At 40.7% G+C, this 27,682-nt stretch overlaps 1 protein-coding gene across 4 annotated transcripts in view; it reads right to left on the bottom strand.

Moving 5' to 3' along the window:
• GABRB3 (gamma-aminobutyric acid type A receptor subunit beta3) overlaps window positions 1-27,682 on the bottom strand; it is a 287,930-nt gene that overhangs the window by 7,540 nt on the left and 252,708 nt on the right. For 2 of the 4 annotated variants that reach the window (XM_086365393.1, XM_086365392.1), the window contains exons 7-8: window positions 15,929-16,081; window positions 9,407-9,651 (exon numbers count right to left, since the gene is read on the bottom strand). In XM_086365393.1, the coding sequence (XP_086221519.1) occupies window positions 9,407-9,651; window positions 15,929-16,081 (398 nt within the window). Of the gene's footprint in view, window positions 1-9,406; window positions 9,652-15,928; window positions 16,082-20,772; window positions 21,082-27,682 lie in introns of those variants that run through there. The other 2 variants (XM_086365394.1, XM_086365395.1) reach the window with 2 other exon arrangements.

Here is a 27,682-nt window from a genome sequence, read left to right as displayed (position 1 = left end):
GCTCTTAAGGCAACACAGAGGTGAGTGTGATGGGTCAGATGAACTGGGCTTTACCCAGAGGCACAGAGGAGTAAGAGAAGGTCCTTGTCTCAAGGAGAAGAGCTTCAAATAATCAGCAAATGCAGTTTAGAAGACATTGCATATTTATTACTCTTAAAGCACATTTTAAAATAAGGCCTACAATGCCATCTCTTTCTAGTTACTAAAAATGCCATATGCAAAGCTCCTTTTATCAAAATTTTGGGATTATGATGCTTTTGTAGAACAAAATACCAATTAAAGAAAAGTCTTTTCTTAAAGAAGAAAGTATTTTGTGATACATTTATCAGGATGGACTTTGGTGGTTCTAATGACTCAGATTTTCACCTGGCTTTAAAAATATGTTTATCTGTTTTACTAGAGGAGGGCATGGCAGCCCACTCCATATTTTTGCCTGGAGAATCCCGTAGACAAAGGAGCCTGGTCTACAGGGTCACAAAGAGCTGGACAAAACTGAGTCACTGAACACACATCTATTTTATACATAGTATTGTAAAGTAATAACCTATCAAGGAAAAGAACCTGGAAAAAAATATGTATACATGTACGTAAAGCTAAATCACTACCCTGTATATCGAAAACTTATACAATATTGTAAATCAGCTATACTTCAATAAAAATTTTTTAAATGTAGTTTTAATTTTTTAAAAACAGGTATGCTTATGAATGGTTCTCCCTTCCTCTGACTCTAGGAGAATGAGAAAACACGTGGGTTCAGTGGTACCAAACTGATGACAAATATCACTCATTTATGGACACACATTCCCTGGGCACTTACCACATCCAGCTCTGGCACAAACTTTGGTAGATGCAAAGAATGGGATGGCATCTAGGTCATAAGGCCCAGTGAAATGTGGCCTGCCATCTCCTGAGCATAGAGCATATGCCCTGGAGGTTGGAAGAGCAGGGACAAGACCACCTGCATGGAGTGGAGAATGACAGAGGCATGATGGGAAAAAACGGTAGACAAAATCAGGATAACATCATAGAGAAGAACATCTGGCTTAAGTTTTGAAGGAGGGTAAGATGTGGACGAAGAAGAGGGATTCTGAGATAAGAGAAAGGCAAAGAGATAGTAAGATATATGGTGATTCCAGGAAGCCCAAAGGGAGAGTGAAAAAACACAAAAAGTAAGGTCAACTGGATGTTGAATTGATTTTTCAAGACTTAATGACAAATCTGTATGAATTCTGTCTTCCCTCCTCCCTTTGGCCAGTTTTGTGCAGTTGGGAAAGAACTTCAGAAAGGCGAGTCTAGGTCTGCACCCTTGGATTCCAGTAAAGGAAACCCACCCTGAGAGAAGCCGAACTCAAGGTCATCAACATTTACAAAGTTGGGGTGCCTGGGTGCTCTGATACCTGTGGCTGCCTTGAAGCCGTGGGAGAACTAATAATAACTGCGTCACTCCATTTCAGAGTGAGTGAACAGCTACATTATTGTTCCATTATGTTGAAAGGAACTTGAATATATATATGTAATAGATATGGAATTAGTAAGACCTCAGAGTAAATCCAGAGAAGGCAATGGCACCCCACTCCAGTACTTTTGCCTGGAAAATCCCATGGACAGAGGAGCCTGGTAGGCTGCACTCTATGGGGTTGCGAAGAGTCAGACACGACTGAGCAACTTCACTTTCACTTTTCACTTTCATGCACTGGAGAAGGAAATGGCAACCCACTCCAGTGTTCTTGCCTGGAGAATCCCAGGGATGGGGGAGCCTGGTGGCTGCCATCTATGGGGTCGCACAGAGTCGGACACGACTGAAGCGACTTAGCAGCAGCAGTAGCAGCACAGTAAATTAATTTGGCTGTTTTTGACACAGTTTTACCTTTGCATAGATTTTATTTAAACATGAACCAGTGTGTAGAAAATTTACATCAAAACAACTAGAAGGTATTTTTTTATGCAAGAATTAAAAGGTTACTAAAATTCATTGAATCTCAGAAACCAAACATTTAAAAAAAATATTTCTAGAAGAGATGCTAATCTTTTCCTATCATTTAGAATTTAAATCCTAGCCTATTATACAGAGTGAAGTAAGCCAGAAGGAAAAACATAAATACAGTATACTAACACATATATATGGAATTTAGAAAGATGGTAACAATAACTCTGTATACGAGACAGCAAAAGAGACACTGATGTATAGAACAGTCTTATGGACTCTGTGGGAGAGGGAGAGGGTGGGAAGATTTGGGAGAATGGCAATGAAACATGTAAAATATCATGTAGGAAACGAGTTGCCAGTCCAGGTTCGATGCACGATGCTGGATGCTTGGGGCTGGTGCACTGGGACGGCCCAGAGGGATGGTATGGGGAGGGAGGAGGGAGGAGGGTTCGGGATGGGGAACACATGTATACCTGTGGCGGATTCATTTTGATATTTGGCAAAACTAATACAATTATGTAAAGTTTAAAAATAAAATAAAATTAGAAAAAAAAACAAACAGATGGGATTGTGAAAATGCTCTGTATAGAATGATAGTGATGACTCATAATTTCTAAAGCGTTTCATGAATACCACTTATTTTGAAAATTTGTCTTATATCTACTATAATTAGATTTCAATGTAGTTTTTTCTTCTTGCTCTATAACCCAGAAACATTCAGAAATGAAAAACATCTCCTGTAGAATGTATCCTAGAGGGATTTTCAGTTTCTTCCAAGAATCTGTCATCAGACTGGCACACTGTTAATATCTTATTCTCTACTTAAAGCTTCAAAATAAGTAAAATACTCTAGTTTTAGGAAAATGAGGAACTATTTGTCATGTGAGGAACAAAATGTTGCTCTGTAGTAAGAGGAATGGTGTCAAGCCTGAAGCCCTGATTCCTTGGCAAGACTTTCTGCCACTTCATGAAATTCAAATACCATTTGAACAACGTGAAAAATATCATAAGGCTTGTAACTATTAACACATGCATTACAACTGAAGATGGTTGGTTCTTAGTTATAGAAACAACCCAGGAACAAACAGAAGCACAAATAAATAAGGTCAGAATTTTCATTGCACCACTGGTCTCAGGAGAAACTAAGTGACTATGTGAACACCGCCACTAAGTTAATATAAGGGAAATCTATACTCATGGTCTGACATTAAGTTCAATAGCATCATAGGCAAGTTGGTGGCCTGCAGAGCCCCTGCAGACACTGCTCTGAGATCTCTTACAGGACACAAGGAAAGACAATGATGGTGCACGTCCTTGGTGTCACCCAGTGTCTATCAGCCCAAGGACAGTCGCAGCCCCTGAGCCGCTTGGTTCCCAGGTATGACAGAGGTGCCATCTGAGGACACTGCTTGTCAGACCGATGAACAATCCCAAGAGATATCACTGAAAATGAATGAGTGAATGAATAATTACATTCATTAATTGTATGTAAATAATTACATACAATAATTAGAAAGGACTCTTGATACCATGGAAAATTCTTCAAGAGATGGGAGTACCAGACCACCTGATCTGCCTCTTGAGAAATCTGTATGCAGGTCAGGAAGCAACAGTTAGAACTGGACATGAAACAATACACTGGTTCCAAATAGGAAAAGGAGTTCGTCAAGGCTGTATATTGTCACCCTGCTTATTTAACTTATATGCAGAGTACATCATGAGAAACGCTGGACTAGAAGAAACACAAGCTGGAATCAAGATTGCCAGGAGAAATATCAATAACCTCACATATGCAGATGACACTACCCTTATGGCAGAAAGTGAAGAGGAACTCAAAAGCCTCTTGATGAAAGTGAAAGTGGAGAGTGAAAAAGTTGGCTTAAAGCTCAACATTCAGAAAATGAAGATCATGGCATCCTGTCCCACCACTTCATGGGAAATAGATGGGAAAACAGTGGAAACAGTGTCAGACTTTATTTTTCTGAGCTCCAAAATCACTACAGATGGTGACTGCAGCCATGAAATTAAAAGATGCTTACTCCTTGGAAGGAAAGTTATGACCAACCTAGATAGCATATTCAAAAGCAGAGACATTACTTTGCCAACAAAGGTCCGTCTAGTCAAGGCTATGGTTTTTCCAGTGGTCATGTATGGATGTGAGAGTTGGACTGTGAAGAAAGCTGAGCACCGAAGAATTGATGCTTTAGAACTATGGTGTTGGAGAAGACTCTTGAGAGTCCCTTGGACTGCAAGGAGATCCAACCAGTCCATTCTGAAGGAGATCAGCCCTGGGATTTCTTTGGAAGGAATGATGCTAAAGCTGAAACTCAAGTAGTTTGGCCACCTCATGCGAAGAGTTGACTCATTGGAAAAGACTCTGATGCTGGGAGGGATTGGGGGCAGGAGGAGAAGGGGCCGACAGAGGATGAGATGGCTGGATGGCATCACTGACTCATTGGACGTGAGTGTGAGTGAACTCCGGGAGTTGGTGATGGACAGGGAGGCCTGGTGTGCTGCGATTCATGGGGTCACAAAGAGTCGGACACGACTGAGCGACTGATCTGATCTGATCTGATCTTGAAGCTGTTGGCCTGTACATAGCTCCATTTCTGTTTTGCCTGAAATTTGTGATTCTTTACTCACTTTCTTTTCATTCATTCAGATCATGTGATATGAAATTTGGGGAGATGCATTTCTACTTTAAAAATATCACTAAATTCTTAGGTGTGGTCAGCAACATTTTATAAGTATAGTTGATTTATAATGTTTCAGGTACATAACAAAGTGATTAAGTTCTCTGTCACTCTTTACACACACACACACACACACATATATTCAATAAACATACTCTTTTCCATTATACATTATTATAAGATACTGAATATAGTTCCCTGTGCTATATAGGGTCCTGGTTGTTTATCTATTATATATATATATATAGATGTATATCTATATATATATATATGGAGAAGGCAATGACAACCCACTCCAGTACTCTTGCCTGGAATATATATATCAGTGTATGTATGTTAATCCCAAATTCCCAATTTATCCCTCCCCTCTTTTTCCCCTTTGGGACCCATAAGTTTATTTTCTATGTCTGTGAGTTTATTTCTGGAAATAAGATAATTTTATCATTTTTTAAAGATTCCACATATAAGCGGTATCCCATGATATTTGTCTTTGTCTGATTTACTTCACTTAGTGTAATACTCTCTGGGTCCATCCACGTTGCTGCAAATGGCATTATTCGGATCATTTTTATGGCTGAGGAATACTGCACTGTATACATGTACCACATCTTTATCCATTAATCTGTTAACGGGCACTTGGGCTGCTTCCATGTCTTGGCTATTGTGAACAGTGCTGCTATGAACACTTGGGTGCATGTATCTTTGCAAATTAGAGTTTTCATCTATTCTGGATATATGCCCAGGTGTGGGATTGCAGGATCACATGGCAACTCTATTTCTGGTTTCTTAACAAACCTTTATACTGTTTGCCACAGGGGCTGTACCAATTTACATTCCCGCCAAGAGTGTAGGAGGGTTCCCTTTTCTTCGCACCCTCTCCAACATTTACTGTTTATAGATTTTTTTTTTAATGATGGCCATCCTGACTGGTATAAGGTGATACCTCATTGTATTTTTTATCTGTGTTTCTCTAATAATTAGCAGTATTGAACACGTTTTCAGGCTGGCCATCTAGTCAGCAAAATTTTTAATGTTTACCTTTAACAGTATCAAATATGCATTTAAAACATGCATTTGTATGCTGATTTTAAACTGTAAGAACTGATATCTATAATTACAGATTAAAAAAAAATATGAACATATAAAGGCTCTAAGAAAACTGTTGAGAAATTGAAACAAGTTTTCAGGAAAACAAACAATAAAAATGGACTCATGAATTTTCTTCTGCATCTGATTTATAATATATTAGTTCTACATTCTGCTTAATTTTGACTGTGGATTTAAAGATTTGGGGGGTTTTGTTTCTGTTTTAAAATTTAAGCTTCACTCAAAAAGATATTTCTGTAGCACAACAATTTAACCTTTGTAAAGGGCATCATTTAGAAGAAATCTAAGCCTGTTTAAATTATGAGGGAATTTGGAAAAACAGCATTGTATGTATCTGTGTGTCTGTGTAATGGAAACAATAATAAAGCGATGAATTCTTGTTTCCTTGGAAACGGTGTGACCAAAGCACACTGTGTGTGCACAGGAGGATGTGGACTAATTTGGAAACACACCAGCATGGCGCTAAGTACACATTCCAGTAAGAGATTCAAGGGCATGCTGCCTGCGAAACCCTGATTTTATTCACAAATCCTGGTTCCTTCGACCAACTTTATGTGCCACTGAAAGGACAGGAGCCATTTACAGTCATTTAACCGCCTTCACTCATTCATAAACACCCAGGGACCTATTCTGACCACTGGAAGGCCACGGGCACCACACTCCTCCAGGGAGCTGCCACACCCCTGCGAGAGGTTTGGGTCAGTGACGCACTCAGAGCATCAGAAAGAACAAGGAAACCTCATAAACCTGAGAATAAGTGAATTTAATAAGAAGCATTTAAAAGTAAAGAAATATAGGAACAAGCCCAATATGTCCATCGGTGGAGGTGCATTTTTCAAGACTTGAAGTGATGCAACAGGTAAAAGATAAAGACAAAATTTTATACAGAGACAACAGTGTGCTTTCACTAAAACAGTGTTTATAATTGCAAGGACATATGGTTTTTATTAATAAATGGAAATGACATCTAATTGCAAAGTTTGTAATTGGAAATATATGAGTGAGATGAGGCGGCTTGACTGCTTGGTGCCCTTTTTCTGCATTCAGACCACTAGACCATCCAGGTGTGACCTAAACCGTGTCCCTTATGATCACACAGTGGAAGTGACAAACAGATTCAGGATTAGATACGATAGACAGAGTGCCTGAAGAACTATGGATGGAAGTTCGTGACATTGTACAGTGATCAAGACAATTACCAAGAAAAAGAAATGCAAAAAGGCAAAATGGCTGTCTGAGAAGGCCTTACAAATAGCTGAGAAAAGAAATGAAGTGAAAGGCAAAGGAGAAAAGGAAAAATACACCCATTTGAATGCACAGTTCCAAAGAATAGCAAGGAGAGATAAGAAAGCCTTCCTCAGTGATCAGTGCAAAGAAATAGAGGAAAACGTTAGAATGGGAAAGGCTAGAGATCTCTTCAAGAAAATTAGAGATACCAAGGGAACATTTCATGCAAATATGGGCACAGTAAAGAACAGAAATGGTATGGATGTAACAGAAGCAGAAGATATTAAGAAGAGGTGCCAAGAATACACAGAAGAACTGTACAAAAAATATCTTCAAGACCCAGATAATCATGATGGTGTGATCACTCACCTAGAGCCAGACATCATGGAATGCGAAGTCAAGTGGGCCTTAGGAAGCATCACTACGAACAAAGCTAGTGGAGGTGATAGAATTCAAGTTGAGCTATTTCAAATCCTAAAAGATGATGCTGTGAAAGTGCTACACTCAATATGCCAGCAAATTTAGAAAACTCAGCAGTGGCCACAGGGCTGAAAAAGGTCAGTTTTCATTCCAATCCCAAAGAAAGGAAATGTCAAAGAATGCTCAAACTACTGCACAATTGCACTCATCTCACACGCTAGTAAAGTAATGCTCAAAATTCTCCAAGCTAGGCTTTCAATAGTACATGAATGGAGAACTTACAGATGTTCAAGCTGGATTTAGAAAAGGCAGAGGAACCAGAGATCAAAATGCTAACCTCTGATGGATCATTGAAAAGCAAGAGAGTTCCAGAAAAACATCTATTTCTGCTTTACTGACTATGCTAAAGCCTTTTTAGCTTTTGTGATCCACTGTGTGGATCACAACAAACTATGGAAAATCCTTCAAGAGAGGGGAATACCAGACCACCTTTCCTGCCTCCTGAGAAATCTTTAGGCAGGTCAAGAAGCAACAGTTAGAACTGGACATGGAACAACAGACTGATTCAAAATTGGGAAAAGAGTATGTCAAGGCTGTAGATTGTAACCCTGCTTATTTAACTTATATGCAGAGTACATCACGTGAAATGCTGGGCTGGATGAAGCATAAGCTGGAATCAAAACTGCTGGGAGAAATATCAATACCTTTAGATATGCAGATGACACCACCCTTATATGGCAGAAAGCAAAGAACTAAAGAGCCTTATGATGAAAGTGATAGAGAAGAGTGAAAAAGCTGGCTTAAAACTCAACATTCAGAAAACTAAGATCATGGCATCTGGTCCCATCACTTACGGCAAACAGACGGGGAAACAATGGAAACAGTGAGAGATTTTATTTTTGGGGGCTCCTAAATCACTGTGGATTGTGACTGCAGCCATGACATTAAAAGATGCTTGCTCCTTGGAAGAAAAGCTATGACCAACCTAGACAGAATATTAAAAAGCAGAGACATTACTTTGCTGACAAAAGTCCATCTAGTCAAAGCTATGTTTTTTCCAGTAGTCATGTATGGATGTGAAAATTGGACTATAAGGAAGGCTGAGCACCAAAGAATTGATGCTTTTGAACTGCAGTGTTGGAGAAGACTCTTGAGAGTCCCTTGGACTGCAAGGAGATCCAACCAGTCTATCCTAATGGAAATCAGTGCTGATATTCATTAGAAGGACTGATGTTGAAACTTGAACACTTTGGCCAACCTGATGAGAAGAGCTGACTCACTGGAAAAGACCCTGATGCTGGGAGGGATTGAAGGTAGGTGGAGAAGGGGATGATAGATGGTGAGATGATGGATGGCATCACTGACTCAATGGACATGAGGTTTAGCAAGCTCTGGGTGTTGGTGATGGACAGGAAGTCTGTCATGCTGCAGTCCACGGGGTCACAAAGAGTTGGACATTACTGAGCAACTAAACTGAACTTCCGGGTTCAGAGCCCATGGGTCTAGAGCAGCTCCCAGCTTGGCCACTGTTGCCTATGGCTGCCTGCCTGGCATTCTGCAGAACATAGCCAGCAGGGCCTGGCCAGGGTAGATCCATGAGAGCCCTGGGACAGCACACAGCTCCTGCCCTCACTAGAGACCTTGAACCAGGGCAGATGAGAGAGAGCACTGTCCATGCCATGTGAAAAACAGTGCCATGCTGGCTATCACATCTGTAATTTGACCACTGAAGGAAAATTGCAACATTCTGGAAAATGTTTTTGCCTGTCAAGTTTGGGCCCCACATGCCAGAATTTCATTCATTCTGATATCTTTCGTTTTCTTTTCATATTTGGAAACTGGTAAGTTTTTGGCTTCTCCAACTTTTGCACCAACTTTGCTTTTCAATAAAACTCAGTGACTTGCAGAGGCCACATTTTAGGCTACGGTCAACAAGCCCACATCACTCCTACTGAAAGGCCATGATGCTGCAGGGCTGGGAGTCTGGGAAAGGCAGGGGCTGTGGGGGATGGGGTGGGGCAGGGTGGCCTACCCGGTTGCTGTCACCCTTTGAGCGGTCATTCTTCGCCTTGGCGTTCTTTTCTGCAAGCTTCTTCTGCCTTTGAGGGCCTCTTCCAAAGAAAATGTAGTTAACAAAGGCATACTCCAGTAGGGCCAGAAACACAAAGACAAAGCAGCCCATGAGGTACATGTCAATGGCTTTGACGTAGGGGATTTTGGGCAACGTCTCCCGAAGGTGCGTGTTGATGGTTGTCATGGTCAGCACGGTGGTAATCCCTGAAAGAGAAACAGGAGCGTGAGAGGCTGCTGTTCTGCTGCTTAGCTCCTCACTCCTCACTTTCCTGCTTTACTTTCTCAAACAGCTTTAAGTAGTTGGAAACAAGCGATTGAAAACTATTGGGTGATCTAAATGCAATAGAATACAAAACATGGTTTGGGCAGCAGGTCACTCCTCAGGCTAGGGAGCTGACACCTCTTCCCCACCCCAGTTGGGAGGCATCTCCCATCCCACCTGACCCACAGGTGGATGGAGAGGTGTGGGGGCAAAGCAGAGGTTGCCCTGCATGAAAGCTGGAAGAAACGAAAACAAACCCAGAATTTATCATAAAACACTAAGTGTCTGGATGAGAAGCTTCCAGGAAGAAGAATGAATCTGTGGAGAATCTAAGACGGTTATCTGTGGCCACTAGAGAAGAAAACAATTCTTACCATACAGCCTTAGAGCAAGGGTAAGGAAGTGAAAGTGAAAGTGAAGTCACTCAGTTGTGTCCGACTCTTTGAGACCCCATGGACTGTAGCTTGCTACGCTCCTCCGTCCATGGGATTCTCCAGGCAAGAATACTGGAGTGGGTTGCCATTTCTTTCTCCACAAGGGGAAGGAGGCAATGACTTAAAGCTACTAAGGACAGGATCCAGCCCTGAGTGCAAAGACAGGGAACGTTTGAGTGAAGTTCTGGAGAACAGATTACTTCACAGAGCAACTTCCCCCCTCAGCTAAGAACAAGGTTACAAAGCTGCCTCAGGACATGGTGGTTTCAGGCAAAGGCTGATGATTTTATTCAAAATATAGCATCTTACCAAGCTCTGGGGCAAGTGATCTGTTCTCTCGTTTTTTTTAATGTCATTGTTTTGAATTCTTTAGTTAGTATGAATAATGTTAGGTGAATAATGTCATTTTCCCCCTAAGGGAACTACGTTTAGTCTCTAAAAATATGTAAGGACCATATTTTGTAATTCCCCCACAGCAATGGGCATGTTCTTAGTGTACAAAGATTCCATACAGGATGATCTGAAGCCACAGAGAGCAGGAGACTCATTGGCCCCTGACAGGACCAGAGTTCACTGAGCTGAGTGAAGCCACATATGAGGGAAGGAACTGCACCACTCACTTCTCAGTGGCGGGCCTTCCTGCTGCTGACTTGCTCTCTCTGAGATAGTAACTTTTGAAATATTAAGAAGTCTCAAAAAAGCAAGGCAGTTCCAAAGAGCCAGCTCTTTTCTATCCACGAGACTGATGCTACAGCATGTGACTACTCCTGTGTCTTCTGGGACCCAAAAGAGGGCCGTGGCTATGTGAGGACTCTTCCAGGTGAGAACTTCAGCCATGGTCCTTCAGCTGCAGTCACCCAGAAAACCAGTGACGTTCCCCAGGCCGGCAGGTGGGGTAAGCCTGAGAGGCCGGACACATGGGCTCTCCAGACCTCATCTCTGAACCCCCTGGAGCCCCACTCAACTTTCGGAGTGAGGGGCTAGGTTTTTTAAGTATCTTAATCTGATGCCCTCCAGATTCCCATCCCATCCTTGGAGGAGCACCAGAGTCCAGGGCTCCCCTCGCTTGGGACCTCCTGGAGAAGTGAGCCCAGACTTCTGTCCACATGTGCTGAGTTGCCGGTAGGAGGAGACGAGGGAAAGAAGGAGCAGAGGACCTATTTTCATGTCTGACTATAAACCAGGGCTGTCAACGAATCTGTGGAAATCAAAGATGTCAGAATATTTTAAGACTTCTCTAACATGAAATTCATGTGCACCTGGGGACTTTTAAAATTTGAAAATGGCAATGGTATAATTACAGTTTACAAAGAAGTGCAAAACCCCATGTGGATGCCACAAAATCAGGTGTTCTCACTATTATCCAAAATTTTGTAATGCTGCTGCCATAACTTATTTTTTCCTTCCAAATGGACTTTGGAAAGTGCTCTGCTTTAGTCATTGCTTTGGCTCCAGATGACTGCTCTGAGTGGACATGTATCAACACAGGCCTCAGTAGATATCCCCAGAAAATGGGCTAAAGGAACAGAGCACAGGGAGGGCCAGCACATGTCAAGAGCCCTCAGCCTGGCAAAGCTGAAAGGGGGCAAGGCCCTCAGCTCTGGCTCCAGGACCCCTCAAGAGTAAGGTTTCATGGTGAGTGTTCCTTGGCTTTCCACTTTGGGCTCACATGACCTCTTAGACTGAAAGGCCACTCAGTCTCTAATTCCTTGTACTGTTTTCCTTCCCATCAAGGTAACTGTGGTTCACGGCCTGAGCAGTAGAACCACGTGGACCTGGGCTTTCAGCCCAGCTCTACCATGTCCCAGCGGTAGGACTTGAGTGAGCTTGATGGGCCCACAACTGTGGTCTAAAGCTGCTGTGAAATGTAAACGCCATGGTGAGACTACCAGTAACTGGTGTTGTTAACACTCACAACAGCAAATGCTATCATTATCAGCATCACAGAAAAATACATTTTGTGGTAGCCTCCAGTTTCTTGGCGGGAGACCCAATTCCTGGCAGCCTCACCCTGAACTTCCACTCTCTGAATTCCGTCCAATGGCAGAATGGGAGATGGCCGAGTGGTGCTTTTTCTGTTCTTCATACATTTACCAAGATGTTAAGTCTTGTTAATTATTAGTCTCAAACTATTTCTCATTAATAGTATGTCAATAAAATATATTTGAAAACTGCATTTATAAAGATGATAATGAAATAAAAATGTAATTTATATCATTTGATCTAAAGATACGTCATTTTTCTCCTTTGTGACCCAAATCATGTGGCCTAAATTATTTCAATATAAATTTTCATTTCCAGAAAGACCAATAGTTTTGAGGAAGACCATGTAATTACAACTCCCAGCTTTGTAGTCTGGTGGCTTCTAGCACTAACAGTTTAATAGATGTGGGTGTCAGCACTCAGCAGCAGAGGCATAAGATCCTAAAGCACAAGAACATCTGTGCAGCACAGGTGGGTGAAGAATCAGCATTTCCCTTCAAGTAGAGAGACAGTCCCTGACGACTCCAGATTCAATAGTGCCCTGAGCCAGAGGGGTGTGTCAAGGAGGTCTTCGCCGAGCATCGCTCCATGCAGACCTGCACCTCATTTAGAAGCAGGGAGCACTCACCACCATGCAGCCATTCAGGATGAAGGCAAACAGCACTCTGAGCATTTCAAAGGATGTAGTATATGACAGGACATGTGGAGTGGGCGGGGTTGTGTTGTTCCCCAATAAAAGCCCCCAAACCATGGTCCTATCCTCTCCAAGAGGCACTGAACACATTACCATCTTAAAGGTTTTGAGAGATCCCTCAATAAGAATGATTAAAAATAATTCTTGCTGAGCTTTTAAAAACATCCATTATTTATACAATGAAACAGACCAAAGAACTCTTCTGTACACTGTCTATTGACACCGTAGAAATCACCTGTAGTGGTTAAAAGCTTTAGAGTCAGACCAACTGGTTTAAAATCTTTCTTGGGACACTCAATATTATATGACGTTGCACCAGTTGTATAGCTTTTCTGTACTTCATGCCCTTCTTTGTAAAATGGGGACACTGCCCATTGGGCTGTGTATCTTCTGTATCATAGGTCAGGTAACCATTTTCACAGGCTTGCACAGAACTTGGCACCTGAGTATTTGGTAAGTTGCAGCATGATTACTGTTCTTGGTGTTATTCAGAGTTCATAAGCTGATGACACACATTTCCTTAGCCAAATGGAGTTACTGTGCTGTCACTGTCCACGTCCTGGAGACCCAGGCTCAAAGACTGTGTCTCATGCAGGAGCTGGGACAGAAGGAGAGGCCATGGGACAGAGGGAGTCCCATGCTCAGAGCTGGACCTGCCAGATGTATGCTGGGCCAGACACTGAAGCCTGGAGACCACAGTTGCCTTCGGGATCTCTAAACTCAAGTCCACCTGACACTAACAAATGCCTTCAATCTGCCTTTCATGCCTGGCTCCCGGACTTCTGATATTCACCAGGACCCAGCACATCTCCAGTGGTAATGTGCCTTAGTAAGTCTGGGCAGACCACTCCTCTGTCCCCCAAACCCACAGAAGCATGACTGAGGTTTATAGCAACAATGCTGGGTTGTCAAGAAAAAGTGGAGTCTACTTTCATACACTGTAATAAGGCTATGTCCACTCTAACCCACTCCAGGTAGACTATTTATTTAATGTTGTGGAAGATGATATTTACCATTTAGGAGCTACAAAATTTGTATCATCTGGAAAATTGAGAGGGCTTCCCAGGTGGCGCTAGTGGTAAAGAACCCGCCTGCCAATGCAGGAGACCTAAGAGACTCAGGTTCGATCCCTGGGTGGGGAAGATCCTCTGGATTATGACATGGCAACCTATTCCAGTATTCTTGTCCGGAGAATCTCATGGACAGAGGACCCTGGAGGGCTACAGTCCAGGGGGTCACAAAAAGTCGGACACAACTGCAACAACTAACATACATACATATAGAAAACTGAGGAATTTGCATTTTCAGTACACCTCACTTCTGATGATGTCTGATAGTTCTGGTTCTTTGGTACTCATATCTCTCTGATTTTCTCAAAAAATGACAGATTTTCTGAGGCAGATTCCCTGGAAGCTCAGGAAGCCGCAGCTTCTCTAGCACAGGCTCCTTACAGCCTTGGGAGGGGTTCTGGGAACTCTGTATTTGTATATTTTATATTCTTTTCTTAAAGAGAACTTCTGAAGTTTAATAAGCTAACAGCTCCCCAAATTTGGATCTGCCCCTGCAAATTCACTTTAGCTGTAAATTCTTCAGGTGATAAGAGAAATTAGCTTAATAAAGAGCAATCTAGTAACATTAGTGGAAAAGGCAAAAGCTACAGAAAGGACATGACTGAGTGACTTTGCCTTTCACAGAAAGGATTGACGTTACAGGGTAACCTCTGCAGGCAGTAAAAGAATCCTGAAGATATTTTCAAGAGATTTTTCCCTTGCCAATGTGCATGCACATTCTCAGTCATGTCTGATTCTTTGTGACCCCACGGACTGTAGCCTGCCAGGCTACTCTGTCCATGGGATTTTTCTTGGCAAGAATATTGCAGTGGATAGCCATTCCCTTCTCCAGGGGATCTTCCCAACCCAGGGATTGAACCTGCGTTTCCTGCATTGTAGGCTGATTCTTTACTGCTGAGCCACCAGGGACTCCATACCAAACCCATCAGAAATAGATTAACAGTTACTACAAAACTTTTAATTTTTTGATACTTTATTCTCTAAGTGTCTTTACATTCAGCTAACACTTTAGAAATAGTTACCTAAGTTTCTTAAGCCGCTGTTACATGTTATTTCATGAGAAAAAAAATCTAATCTTGAATCAGTGTGAGTCACTTGTCTGTGGGTCTAAGCCAGATATCCACTTATGCACATGTACACACATTCTCTTGGAAGCAAGATACTAAGAAACTTAAATTTCTGGGAAGAGACAGTAAAAAGAAAAAGTAAGAAAGAGGGACAACCAGATCCCTGAATACTTATGCTTTTCTGCAGGCTTACAAGCAGAATTAATTCTTTCCTAGAAATTTTGAAAGGTATTATTAATTACTTCACTCCTAGGAATTAAACTCAACCCTACCCATATTATGGGATAAATTGGACAATTGCTCTTCAGCTTTGTTCTTACCTAAAATGTATTTAAATGAAACTTAGTTCATGAAGTCTCATAATAATTAGTTCAGTAGAAAATAATGTTTCTGAAAATATAAGCCTTCCCTTAATGTTGAAAAAAATATTAGAAATCATACTGGAACACATAATATATACTGTACATCAGCTAATAATCCAATTGTCAAGAGACCAGTGGCCAGAAGAGATCACTAAAGCTCTTGAGAACAACTCAGGATTTAGTATCACATTTTAATCTCATTCATTTGTGTAATTCCAATGATATGGTATAACATTTGGCTATTTTTCTGACTTAAAAAAGAATGTGCAATTAATCAAGTTTCCTTTCTGGGCCATAGACTGATTTTGAACAGGAGATGTTAATCCTTGCTTTAAAATTAGTGTCAAAAACAGTTTTATTATGCAAATATTCGGCAAGCATATTTTCCCTTTCATGGGCATGAAAATTCACATTTGAGCCTTATAATTAAATTAACACATCAAGGGAATCATGCATGAAATTAGTATTTCAAGATAAAAAGTGACTATATGGGCAAGACTGGTGTCATGATGTCAAAAATTGTAGTTGAACTATTGTCTTTGAACTCCCTTCATATTGTAATGATATGGTGACTTTATATTTTAGGTATCATTTAAAAATAGCACATACCAAGGGCAACTCTAGCCGCAGATGCATCATAATTGATCCAGAAGGACACCCATGAGAGAATTGTAATTAGGATAGAGGGCATGTAGGTCTGGAGAATGAAGTATCCAATGTTTCTCTTCAACCGAAAGCTCAGTGAGAGCCGAGGGTAGGCACCTACGGTAAACAGACAGGGATTACACTGGAGATCAGACACAGCAGACAAAGAGTTTGCTTTGATTTCCATGGGTCAACAGCATGCATTTGAAAAGCCCAGAATGGAGGGGTGGTCCACAACCATGCAACCTGCCTCCACCACCTAAGTTCCATTGAGAACTTGGGAGGTGAATGATTTTCAGTCTACGTATGAGGTCATGATGAGGCTACTCTTCTCTCATATACTCAGCTGGAAACTGTCCCTGAGAAAACTCTTGGAATAGTGACAACTATCTTATTTATTTTTCAACTAATAATCTCCTTCTCCTCGACTGTAAATAGGGAAGATTTGGCTCAAGGCTTTACTGAGCAAAATGGTTTCTATCAGTCCTCCTCCGTCAGCCCATCTAGAGCAACAGTGCAGATGTCTTAGGCACTGACCCTGGACCCCCTGGAACAGCTCAGGCACCCCCTCTTCAAGAGCATGAGAGGAACAGAGGGTAGCAGCGTGCTCTGAGATGCTCTGCTCCAACCACAGAAAAGGAATCAAAGAGGGCTGAGAAGAAGCATCCGGTCTGCTTTCCTGTATTTCAATCCCAGTGTTAACCTCCTAATGTGTACATTCCACTTAGACAGTTGTGAACCCCACCACCACTGCCAGTGCAGAGTGAGAAAACAGCCCACTGCTATGCCACCTGTATATTTATTTACCTTTTCTGTTTGATTTTGGTTTTTCGTTGGGGAGCAGGCACATGTAACCTCCATTTCTTCCTGACCATTTCAACAATATACTTTACCAGTTTCAAATCGCCCAGCTCTTAATTTTCTGGACTCAACTGAGACTGCTGGAAGGCCAGCCTTCTCATCAGATTCCTTGCCTCTTCTCCTCCTGCCTTCAACGATGGGTAGTGCTCTCTTTCTGAGATTCATCCACCCAAAGTTTCAGGAGACGTCGCATTTCTTGTCTTCATCCTACTCCAAGCCTGACAGGCTCACGTTCCCCTCCTGCCTCCAAATACGTGCATTTTCCTGACTTTACTTCACATCCCTTTCTGGTTTTGTCACTACAGTCTATCCCTTTTCCAGTCTGGTTCACTCATATGACTATTTCTTCTATGTAGTAAATGAAAGACTTTAATTTCCAGGCTTCTACTTTAGCATTAATCACATTTTCAGTCAAAATTATATAAAGGAGAAAAGAATTAGCCTAATACACACAGCATTTAAAAGCTGACAATCTGAAAATTTTCTCCAATCTCTTGTGTGCTTGTGTGTTTGTCTAGTTTCTTTTATATAACTCTGATCAAATGCATATATTGTATTATCACTGTAACATAAACATATTCATCCTTATTACAAACTACTTACATATACAATTTTGAATTTTTCCTGATTTTCCATCAAATATATACACATATATTCTATAGTATATAAATACATTTTCCTGAATGTGATAAATTTAGGGTGTTGCCATTGTTGCAAAACTTTAAGTAATATTCTTAGGAATACCTTTGAGTTGAGTCCTTTCATTATGCTTAAAATTATTTCCTTAGAATGAATGTGTCAAAAAAGGAATTATTAGGCCAATGTTGGAGGCTTTTGATACATAGTCCCAAATTACTTTGCAAAAGAACCATACCAGTGAACATGTCAATATGAGTACTTTATAGAAGTGCCTGTCTCATTTTGTAAACAACAGTATTACATGTTGTTTAGTCACTAAGTCATGCCTGACTCTTTGTGACCCCATGGATGGTAACCACCAGGCCCTTCTGTCTATGGGATTTCCCAAGCAAGAGAATTTCAGTGGGTTGCCATTTTCTTCTCCAGAGGACCTTCCCAATTCAGGGATTGAACCCATGTCTCCTGCATTGGCAGGGGAATTCTTAACTGGTGAGCCACTAGGGAAGCCCCTTAACAATATTACATAATATTTTAAAAATTACTTTTGCTAATTTCCTTGGGAAAAATTTGTCAAATCACTTTTTTTAATTGATTACTTCTTAATGCTTTTTCCCCCCAGATTTTAACCTTTTCAGTTCAGTCACTCAGTCATGTTCAACTCTTTGCGACCCCTTTGTGTGGCTGTAGCACACCAGGTTTCTCTGTCCATCACCAACTCCTGGAGCTTGCTCAAACTCATGTTCATTGAATCAGTGATGCCATCCAACCATCTCAGCTTCTGTCATCCCCATCTCCTCCTGCCTTCAATTTTCCTAGCATCAGGATCTTTTCCAATGAGTAAGTTCTTTGCATCAGGTGGCCAAAGTATTGGAGCTTCAGCTTCAGCATCAGTCCTTCCAATGAACATTCAGGACTGATTTTCTTTAGGATGGACTGGTTGGATCTCCTTGCAATCCAAGGGATTCTAAACAGTCTTCTCCAACACCATGGTTAAGAAGCATCAATTCTTCACTGCTCAGCTTTCTTTTATGATCCAACTCTCACATCCATACATGACTACTGGAAAAACCATAGCTTTGACTAGATGGACCTTTGTCGGCAAAGAAATGTCTGCTTTTCAATATGCTGTCTGGGTCGGTCAAACCTTCCAAGGAGCAAGCGTCTTTTAATTTCATGGCTGCAGTCACCTTCTGCAGTGATTTTGGAGCCTCAAAGAGTAAAGTCTCTCACTGTTTCCATTGTTTCCCCATCTATTTGTCACAAAGTGATGGGACTGGATGCCATGACCTCAGTTTTCTGAATGCTGAGTTTTAAGCCAGCTTTTTCACTCTCCTCTTTCATTTTCATCAAGAGGCTCTTTAGTTCTTCTTCACTTTCTGCCATAAGGGTGGTGTCATCTGCATATCTGAGGTTATTGATATTTCTCCTGGCAATCTTGATTCCAGCTTATGCTTCATCCAGACTGGCAGTTTGCATGATGTACGCTGCATATAAGTTAAATAAGCAGGATGACAGTATAAAGCCTCGATATACTCCTTTCCCAGTTTAGAACCAGTCTGTTGTCCCATGTTCAGTTCTAACTGTTGCTTCTTGACCTGCATAGAGATTTCTCAGGAGGCAGGTCAGGTGGTCTGGTATTCCCATCTCTTTAAGAATTCCAGTTTGTTGTGATCCACATGGTCAAAGGCTTTTTGGGTAATCAGTAAAGCAGAAGTAGATGTTTTTCTGGAACTCTCTTGCTTTTTCAATGATCCAGTGGATGTTGGCAATTTGATCTCTGGTTTCTCTGCGTTTTCTAAATCCACCTTGAACATCTGGAATTTCTTGGTTCACATACTGTTGAAGCCTGACTTGGAGAATTTTGAGCATTACTTTGCTAGCATGTGAGATGAGTGCAATTGTGTGGTAGTTTGAACATTCTTTGAAATTGCTTTTCTTTGGGATTGAAATGGAAACTGACCTTTTCCAGTTTATCCTTATAACTATTAACTATTTAACCTTATAAATAATCTAATTATACCATTCATTCATCTTTCTCATTTTTTGTTCCTCTGTTTTTAGCTATTCATTCAAGTTCTTTTGATACTAATCTTTGCTTATACTCTACAAGCATTTTCCCAGTTATTTAAAAACTTGTAATAGGGTAGGGTGAGGGACATATAAAAACATAAATTTCTATACATAGTTGAGTCTATCCAGTTTGTTTTTTTCCCTGTAATTTTTAAATCCTGTTTTAAAAGTTTAGATAAGTTCCCAACTGACCACAACCCTATTGTGAGGGTTAGTGATTATTTCAGGGTTTGATATGAAGTGAACATGCACATTGGTTTCTGTTCCACAAACAACTAACCAAGTTTTCCACACCATTTGTGAAATAAAGCTTCCTCTACAGATCTGATATACTCTGTTGTTTTATAATACATTCCATGTCTATGTGGCTACAGATATGATGAGCCAGGTCAGAGCCTTGCCTGGGCCCTGGCACCAAGTGCTCTCCACATGTCTCAAAAGCAGAGTGATCACATGTTCAGCATCTTATGCTGCTTCCCATAAAGGTCAAAATAGTCACCTGGGAATTTTAGTTTCTCCAAAATGTTTTCCCAAGTTCACATTAGTTTTATTTTATACCATGCCTCTGTATTAAGTATAACATTTTCTAGCCAAGAAGTTACCCTTATTGCCTCAAAATAATTGTACACATTTCTTGCCTCTGCTGATTTTTACCCCTTGCTCTCCCCTTAAGAAATGTCTTTCCTTAACCATACTTCATGGCCTTGGTCAAATGCCACATCTCCCATAAATCCTTTTCTCCCCCCAAATGCAAGTAATTACTGTCTTTAGCTATTTTCTTTCCTCTTTAAAATTATAATCATTAACATTTACCAAGATAAGATCTTCCTTAGTAAGATGAATAAACTCCCAGGCAGAGTTTGTCAGACAGTTTTCATATACTGTCATGCTTAGCTAAATGTCTAAAACATCTTTGGTTATTAACAAATGCACCAGTGTGCTGAAAGAATGAACAGGCATACTTGATTTATTTAATAAGTTTAATACTCAAAACAGTCAGTTATTTTATTAAATCTTGGTTTGAAATCCTATGGCCACCTTCAACATTTATATTGAAGTACCTTCAATATCAGATCTTAATTTGCAATTTCATAGTGATCTCATGCCTTTACTAATCATTTGCTACTTTATGCTTCAGATATTTCTCACTATATCCACTCTACTTGGAACGTTATTCAAATCCATCAGGATAGACTGGCTTAGGCTGTAGTAGCAAAAGACCCCTTAAATCTCAGTGACTTTACAACAAAGATTTATTTGCTTTTTCTTTCTTGTGCTCCATAGTCACTCAGCTTCCTCTATCTGGAAGGCAGCTGGGACACTGTGGAAGAAGGGCCACACATACTTCCCATCACATTTCATTCTCCAGAGCAAGTCTCATTGTCAATCTTTATGTCACCAAGGTAGAAAAGTTCCATCCTCTTCCAGGGAATTGCAGCAAATATTTTTTGAATGACAATGTAATCTCTCATATTCCCCATTTTCCATTTTTGGAGTCAACTTTCTTAATATTTTCCAAAGTACAATTTCTTTAGAGAAACTGTCCCCTACAAGGCAAATACTGATATTCATGCAAAGAAGTTCAATTGATACGCTTTTGAGAATACTTACCCTGGGCAACATGGAGGCCAATGATATAACAACATAGTCAAATATTTGGAGGGTCATTAGTGGCCTTGAGGAAGGAAATACTACTCAGATCTCAAAATTATGTATTCACCAAGATACTGTTCACCACAGAACATAGAATTAAGAAAATATACCATTTTCTTATGTATTTGTTTAGTAATTACATTCTGTTTCTTAAATATGAAATACACTTTCAAATTAACAAAATTCTTAGGCATTCACCACCTATCCTATCACTCAATCCCAATCTCCTAGTCCCACAGGTGGGAATGTTAAGTGGAGGAAACGATAAAGATGAATAAGAAGATGGTCTATGCTCTCAACTAGCTCCCAATCTGTCAGAGAAAGACCCATACAGAACTGGCCTCTGTAACCCAGAGGTAAGGCCTACACTGGATATTCTAGAGCTCAAGATTTAGGAAAGGTTTCACAGTATCTGAACTGAGATACTCCTGGTTGAATAAGAGTCTTCATAGGCAGAGGATAAGAAACTTCGAGGTAAAGGGTCCAACACAGTCAAATTAAGAAAAGCCTTTCAGGATGCTCTGAGATAGAGACTTCAAAATGTTAATAATCACAAGAATCTTCAGAGATGTCAAGACCTATTCTTCTAGGCAAAGGCTTTTTTTGTTGTTTTAATTAATTTATTTATTTTAATTGGAGGCTAATTACTTTACAATATTGTGGTGGTTTTTGCCATACATTGACATGAATCAGCCATGGGTGTACACGTGTCCCCCTGTCCCGAACCCCCTCCCTAGGCAAAGGCTTTTGCCATTTGGTGTGCAACTTCAAGAATGCATAGCGTCTCTGTTGGACAAGGTCCTGACACTGATACAACAGATATCTTGATGTAGCCTGTATCTGTGGAGAAAATTCCTCAAATGATCATAACAAGTGGCTTGATCATTTTCAAGTGGGAAAGTAGTGAGTCAGTTGCACCGAAATATAACCTTCAAAAGAGCAACAGAAGCTTATAAATTACAACAGAAAGGCACAGAAGCCCTAGAGCTTGTGTGGCAATGTAGATGTGGTTCCATTCCCAAGTAGATGCTGAACCATCAAAGGTAGAGTCCCTGAACACAAGTGCATTGTTCCAGTTCAGGACTTCCTTGGCAAGACTATCTATTGAAATGCTGATCTCAACCTTTTTTCCCCAGATGCACTAAAAGCTGTGCCAGAAACAAGGCCTTGGATCTCTTGTCCAGCCTAAATTAACAGAACTTTCTAAGGCATTAATATTGCTGAAGAACTCATAAAAATGTGGATGCAGAGTATCATGTCACCTTTGTCAAGTGTAAGAGCCACTCAAATGTATCTATAAAGTCACAAGCTCATATTCTGGCAACTGCAGTAGGGTTGGCCTACCTACATATTCCTGTCCCCTTCCAAGGCAGCCACCAAGGGGGTTCTCCCAGGACTGCCTAGGAAGCTGCGTGATGCTTTGCCTGGGAGCTCAGGGATGCTCTTGGCGTCTTTATGATGCTCTCTCATTCATTTATCTCCTTTTTTTTTAACTGTATAATACAACCTAAAGTTCAAAATGGTGTTTCAAATTTTCTCACCCCCTTTTACCAGTCACCTAAATTAAAATATTTTCAAAACTTTCATAAAGGAAAGTAGATATAGGAAATAGGAACTAGAGAAAGAGGAAAAACAGACTTTTTCAAAGACTGTCTCAATCAGGCAATAATTCTCTTTCTGATCTCTACAGCAAAGCTGGAATGTGCTGTCCTATGACTCTGGAGCAAAGAGCAGGGGCCTCTGAGAGATCCAGGTTCAAGCTCAGGGTTTATCTGGGATACTCCTTTAGGAAGTTGGTTGTCCTCTCAGATCCTTAGTTTCCCTGTGTATAAAATTAGGGCATGGATATCATGAGTGAAATAGGGAAAATATAGATAAATTTTACTCCATTGATTACAAACTATTATTCTGCAGAAGAAACTAAAGAGAAAATGAAAATAAAATCCACAGAATGAGAGAAAATATTTGCAAATCATATATCTGATGAGGAACTTGTATTTAGACTGTATAAAGGTTTACAAAAAATACAAACAACCCGATTTAAAAATGGGCAAAGGACTTGAATAGATATTCCTCCAAAGAAGATAAGAACAGTGTCCAGTAAGCACATAAAAGATGCTCAATATCTTACTCATTAGGGAAATGCAACTCAGAATCACAATGAGATACCATTTCATACTATTAGGATGACTGCAATAAAAAAGACAGATAAGGACTTCCCTGGTGGCTCGGTGGTTAAAAAAAAAAAAAAAAAAAATCCACCTTCCAATGCAGGAGACATGGATTCGCTCCCTGATCCAGGAAGATTCCACAAGCTGCAAGGCAACTAAGCCTGTGCACCGCAACTACTGAGCCTGCGCTTCAGACCCTCAGGAGCCACAGCTCCTGAGCCCCTTGTGCTGCAGCTACCGAAGCCTGTGCACCCTGGAGACCGCGTTCTGCAACTAGAGGAGGCACAGCAGTGAGAAGCGTGTGCACCACACCTAGAAAGCCGACTCTGCCTGCCTGGCACAAGTAGAGAAAATCCTGTGCAGCAAGGAAGACTCAGGACAGCCAAAAGTAAATTAATAAAATTATACATATATATGTCTGTATATATATATATATATAAAGGCAGACAATAATATGCATTGGTGAGAATGTGGATAAATTAGAACTATCATGTATTGCCTAGGGAACCTAAATGGTACGGCTACTTTGACAAACAGTTTGGAAGTTCCTCACAAAGTTAAACATAGTTATCATATGACCCAACAATTGCGATTCTAAGTACATGCATAATGCAAATGAAAACTTACATGCACAGAAACACCTGTGCATGAATGTTCATAGCAGCTTTATTCCTGATAGCCAAAAGGTGCAAATAGCCCAAAATTCATCAACTTTATGTACGATTAAACAAAACATGATATATTCATACAATGGAATATTGTATTGTTCCAGCAAATATACATTGTATTGCTCAAGCAACAAAAAGGAGTGAAGTACTGATACACATCACAACATGAATGAACCCTGAAAATATACTGAGTAAAAGAAGCCAGAAACAAAGGACCATACGGTGTATGATTCCAGTCATATGAAGCATACAGAATAGGCAAACCTACTGCAACAGCAATTAGATTAATGGTTACCCACAGAGACAGATAGAGGACAGAAATGGTATGGAGCTAACAGAAGTAGAAGATATTAAGAAGAGGTGCCAAGAATACACAGAACTATACAAAAAAGATCTTCTCGACCCAGATAATCACGATGGTGTGATCACTCACCTAGAGCCAGACATCCTGGAATGTGAAGTCAAGTGGGCTTTAGAAACCATCACTACGAACAAAGCTACTGGAGGTGATAGAATTCCACTTGAGCTATTTCAAATCCTGAAAGATGAGGCTTTGAAAGTGCTGCACTCGATATGCCAGCAAATTTGGAAAACTCAGCAGTGGCCACAGGACTGGAAAAGGTCCGTTTTCATCCCAATCCCAAAGAAAGGCAATACCAAAGAATGCTCAAACTACTGCTCAATTGCACTCATCTCACATGCTAGTAAAGTAATGCTCAAAATTCTCCAAGCCAGGCTTCAGCAATACGTGAACCATGAACTTCCAGATGTTCAAGCTGGTTTTAGAAAAGGCAGAGGAACCAGAGATCAAGTTGCCAACATCTGCTGGATCATGGAAAAAGCAAGAGAGTTCCAGAAAAACATCTATTTCTGCTTTATTGACTATGCCAAAGTTTTTGACTGTGTGGATCACAATAAACTGTGGAAACTTCTGAAAGAGATGGGAATAGCAGACCACCTGACCTGCCTCTTGAGAAACCTGTATACAGGTCAGGAAGCAACAGTTAGAACTGGACATGGAACAACAGACTGGTTCCAAATAGGAAAAGGAGTAGTTCAAGGCTGTATACTGTCACCCTGCTTCTTTAACTTCTATGCAGAGTACATCATGAGAAACGCTGGGCTGGAAGAAGCACAAGCTGGAATCAAGATTGCCGGGAGAAATATCAATAACCTCAGATATGCAGATGACACCACCCTTATGGCAGAAAGTGAAGAGGAACTCAAAAGCCTCTTGATGAAAGTGAAAGAGGAAAGTGAAAAAGTGGGCTTAAAGCTCAACATTCAGAAAATGAAGATCATGGCATCTGGTCCGATCACTTCATGGGAAATAGATGGGGAAACAGTGGAAACAGTGTCAGACTTTATTTCTTTGGGCTCCAAAATCACTGCAGATGGTGACTGCAGCCATGAAATTAAAGGATGCTTACTCCTCGGAAGGAAAGTTATGACCAACCTAGATAGCATATTCAAAAGCAGAGACATTACTTTGCCAACAAAGGTCCATCTAGTCAAGGCTATGGTTTTTCCAGTGGTCATGTATGCATGTGAGAGTTGGACTGTGAAGAAAGCTGAGCACCAAAGAATTGATGCATTTGAACTGTGGTTTTGGAGAAGCCTCTTGAGAGTACCTTCGACTGAAAGGAGATCCAACCAGTACATTCTAAAGGAGATCAGTCCTGGGTGTTCTTTGGAAGGGATGATGCTAAAGCTGAAACTCCAGTACTTTGGCCACCTCATGCGAAGGGTTGACTCATTGGAAAAGACTCTGATGCTGGGAGGGATTGAGGGGAGGAGGAGAAGGGAACAACAGAGGATGAGATGGCTGGATGGCATCACTGACTCGATGGACGTGAGTTTGAGTGAACTCTGGGAGTTGGTGATGGACAGAGAGGCCTGGCATGCTGCAATTCATGGGGTCACAAAGAGTCGGACACGACTGAGCGACTGAATTGAACTGAACTGATAGGGTTAGGGGAAGCAGGTTGGGGGAAATGAAGAATGACTGCTACTGAGTACAGAGCTCGAATGACTGCTACTGAGTACAGAGCTTTCAGGGTGATGAAAATATTTGGAAATTGATTTGAGGAATGTCATGATTACAAAATTGTAAATACAATAAAAACAACTGAATTACATACTTTAAATGGTTAAATTTTATGGTATATAAATTGCACCTTAAGAACTCTGTTAGAAGAAAAAGAATATGTACTACATGTACTTTACTGGTACTAAACATACTGAAAGTGAAAGTCAGTTAACTGTGTCCGACTCTTTGTGACCCCACAGACTATACAGTCCATGGAATTCTCTAGGCCAGAATAAGGAGTGGGTAGCCTTTCCCTACTCCAGGGGATCTTCCCAACCAAGGGATCAAACCCAGGTCTCCCACATTGTAGGCAGATTCTTTACCAGCTGAGCCACAAGGGAAGCCCAAGAACACTGGAGTGGGTAGCCTATCACTTTCTCCAGGGGATCTTCCTGACCCAGGAATCAAACCAGGGTCTCTTGCATTGCAGGAGGATTCTTTACCATCTGAGCTATCAGGGAAGCCCCCAAATATACTAAATGGCCCCAAATACCCACTTGATAAAATCAAGTTACTTGTTCCTTTCCTTTCTCTCCTCTGTGGTGCTTTCTGTGCTCAGGACTCTGTAATCCAAGTGTTTTTACTATTGAACATATTTTTTAAATTGCGTGGAAGTCTTCAAAGCAATTCCAAAAGATGAAGTTAGACAAGACTTATTTTTGCAAAGGAGGTGTTGGGTATTTCTAAAAAAATCTGGCTTCTGTAGGTCAGGAGCCCTTAAAGGAAAATTATTTCATAGTAACAAGATGAGATAGTTAAGCTCCCATTTGGTGCTGAGAGTGAATTTTCTCTACTTCAGCCATTTTGCACTGAGGGATTAGTAGTATTTGGCCAGTAAGCACAGGTAACTTGTCTCTGAGGATCCTTCTAACGAAAGTCAATGGGGGAAAAATAACGAGAATTTATCTCTGGGCTTTAGAAGACAATGAGGTACGGACGATAATTCCTTCTTCTAACATTTCATACAATATCAGCACTAGACTTACAGTAGATGGTATTTATATACCACATGCATAATAATTTGATCATGGGCTTTAGTTTAGGATAAAAACTAAAGCACAGAGTTCATGAATGGACTCTACAGAAAATTAAGAGCATATTTTAAGGGTGTGACATGCAGATTTCAAAAAAAATTTGTAATTTGCTTCATTTGTTTTATAATCATAATTGTGAAGCAAAATAGTATTTTGAAAGTTGATTTTTAAAATTTATTTATTTTTTATTGAAGGATAATTGCTTTACAGAATTTTGCTGTTTTCTGTCAAACCTCAATAGAATCAGCCATAGGTATACATATATCCCCACCCTTTTGAACTTCCTCCCATCTCCCTCCCCAATCTAGGTTGATACAGAGCCCCTGTTTGAGTTTCCCGAGACATGCAGCAAATTCCCATTGGCTGGCTGTTTTACACATGGTAATGTAAGTCTCTGTGTTACTCTTTCCATACATCTCACCCTCTCCTCCCCTCTCCCCATGTCCATAAGTCTATTGTCTCTCTGTTTCTCCATTGTTGCCATGTAAATAAATTCTTCAGTACCATTTTCCTAGATTCCGTATATATGCATT

This window comes from Bos grunniens, chromosome 21 (genome assembly GCF_055505025.1).
Source record: "Bos grunniens cultivar Pamir isolate PY7600 chromosome 21, Bosgru_T2T1.0, whole genome shotgun sequence".
NCBI classification, from domain to species: domain Eukaryota; kingdom Metazoa; phylum Chordata; class Mammalia; order Artiodactyla; family Bovidae; genus Bos; species Bos grunniens.
This window is presented reverse-complemented; position numbering and strand designations above follow the sequence as displayed.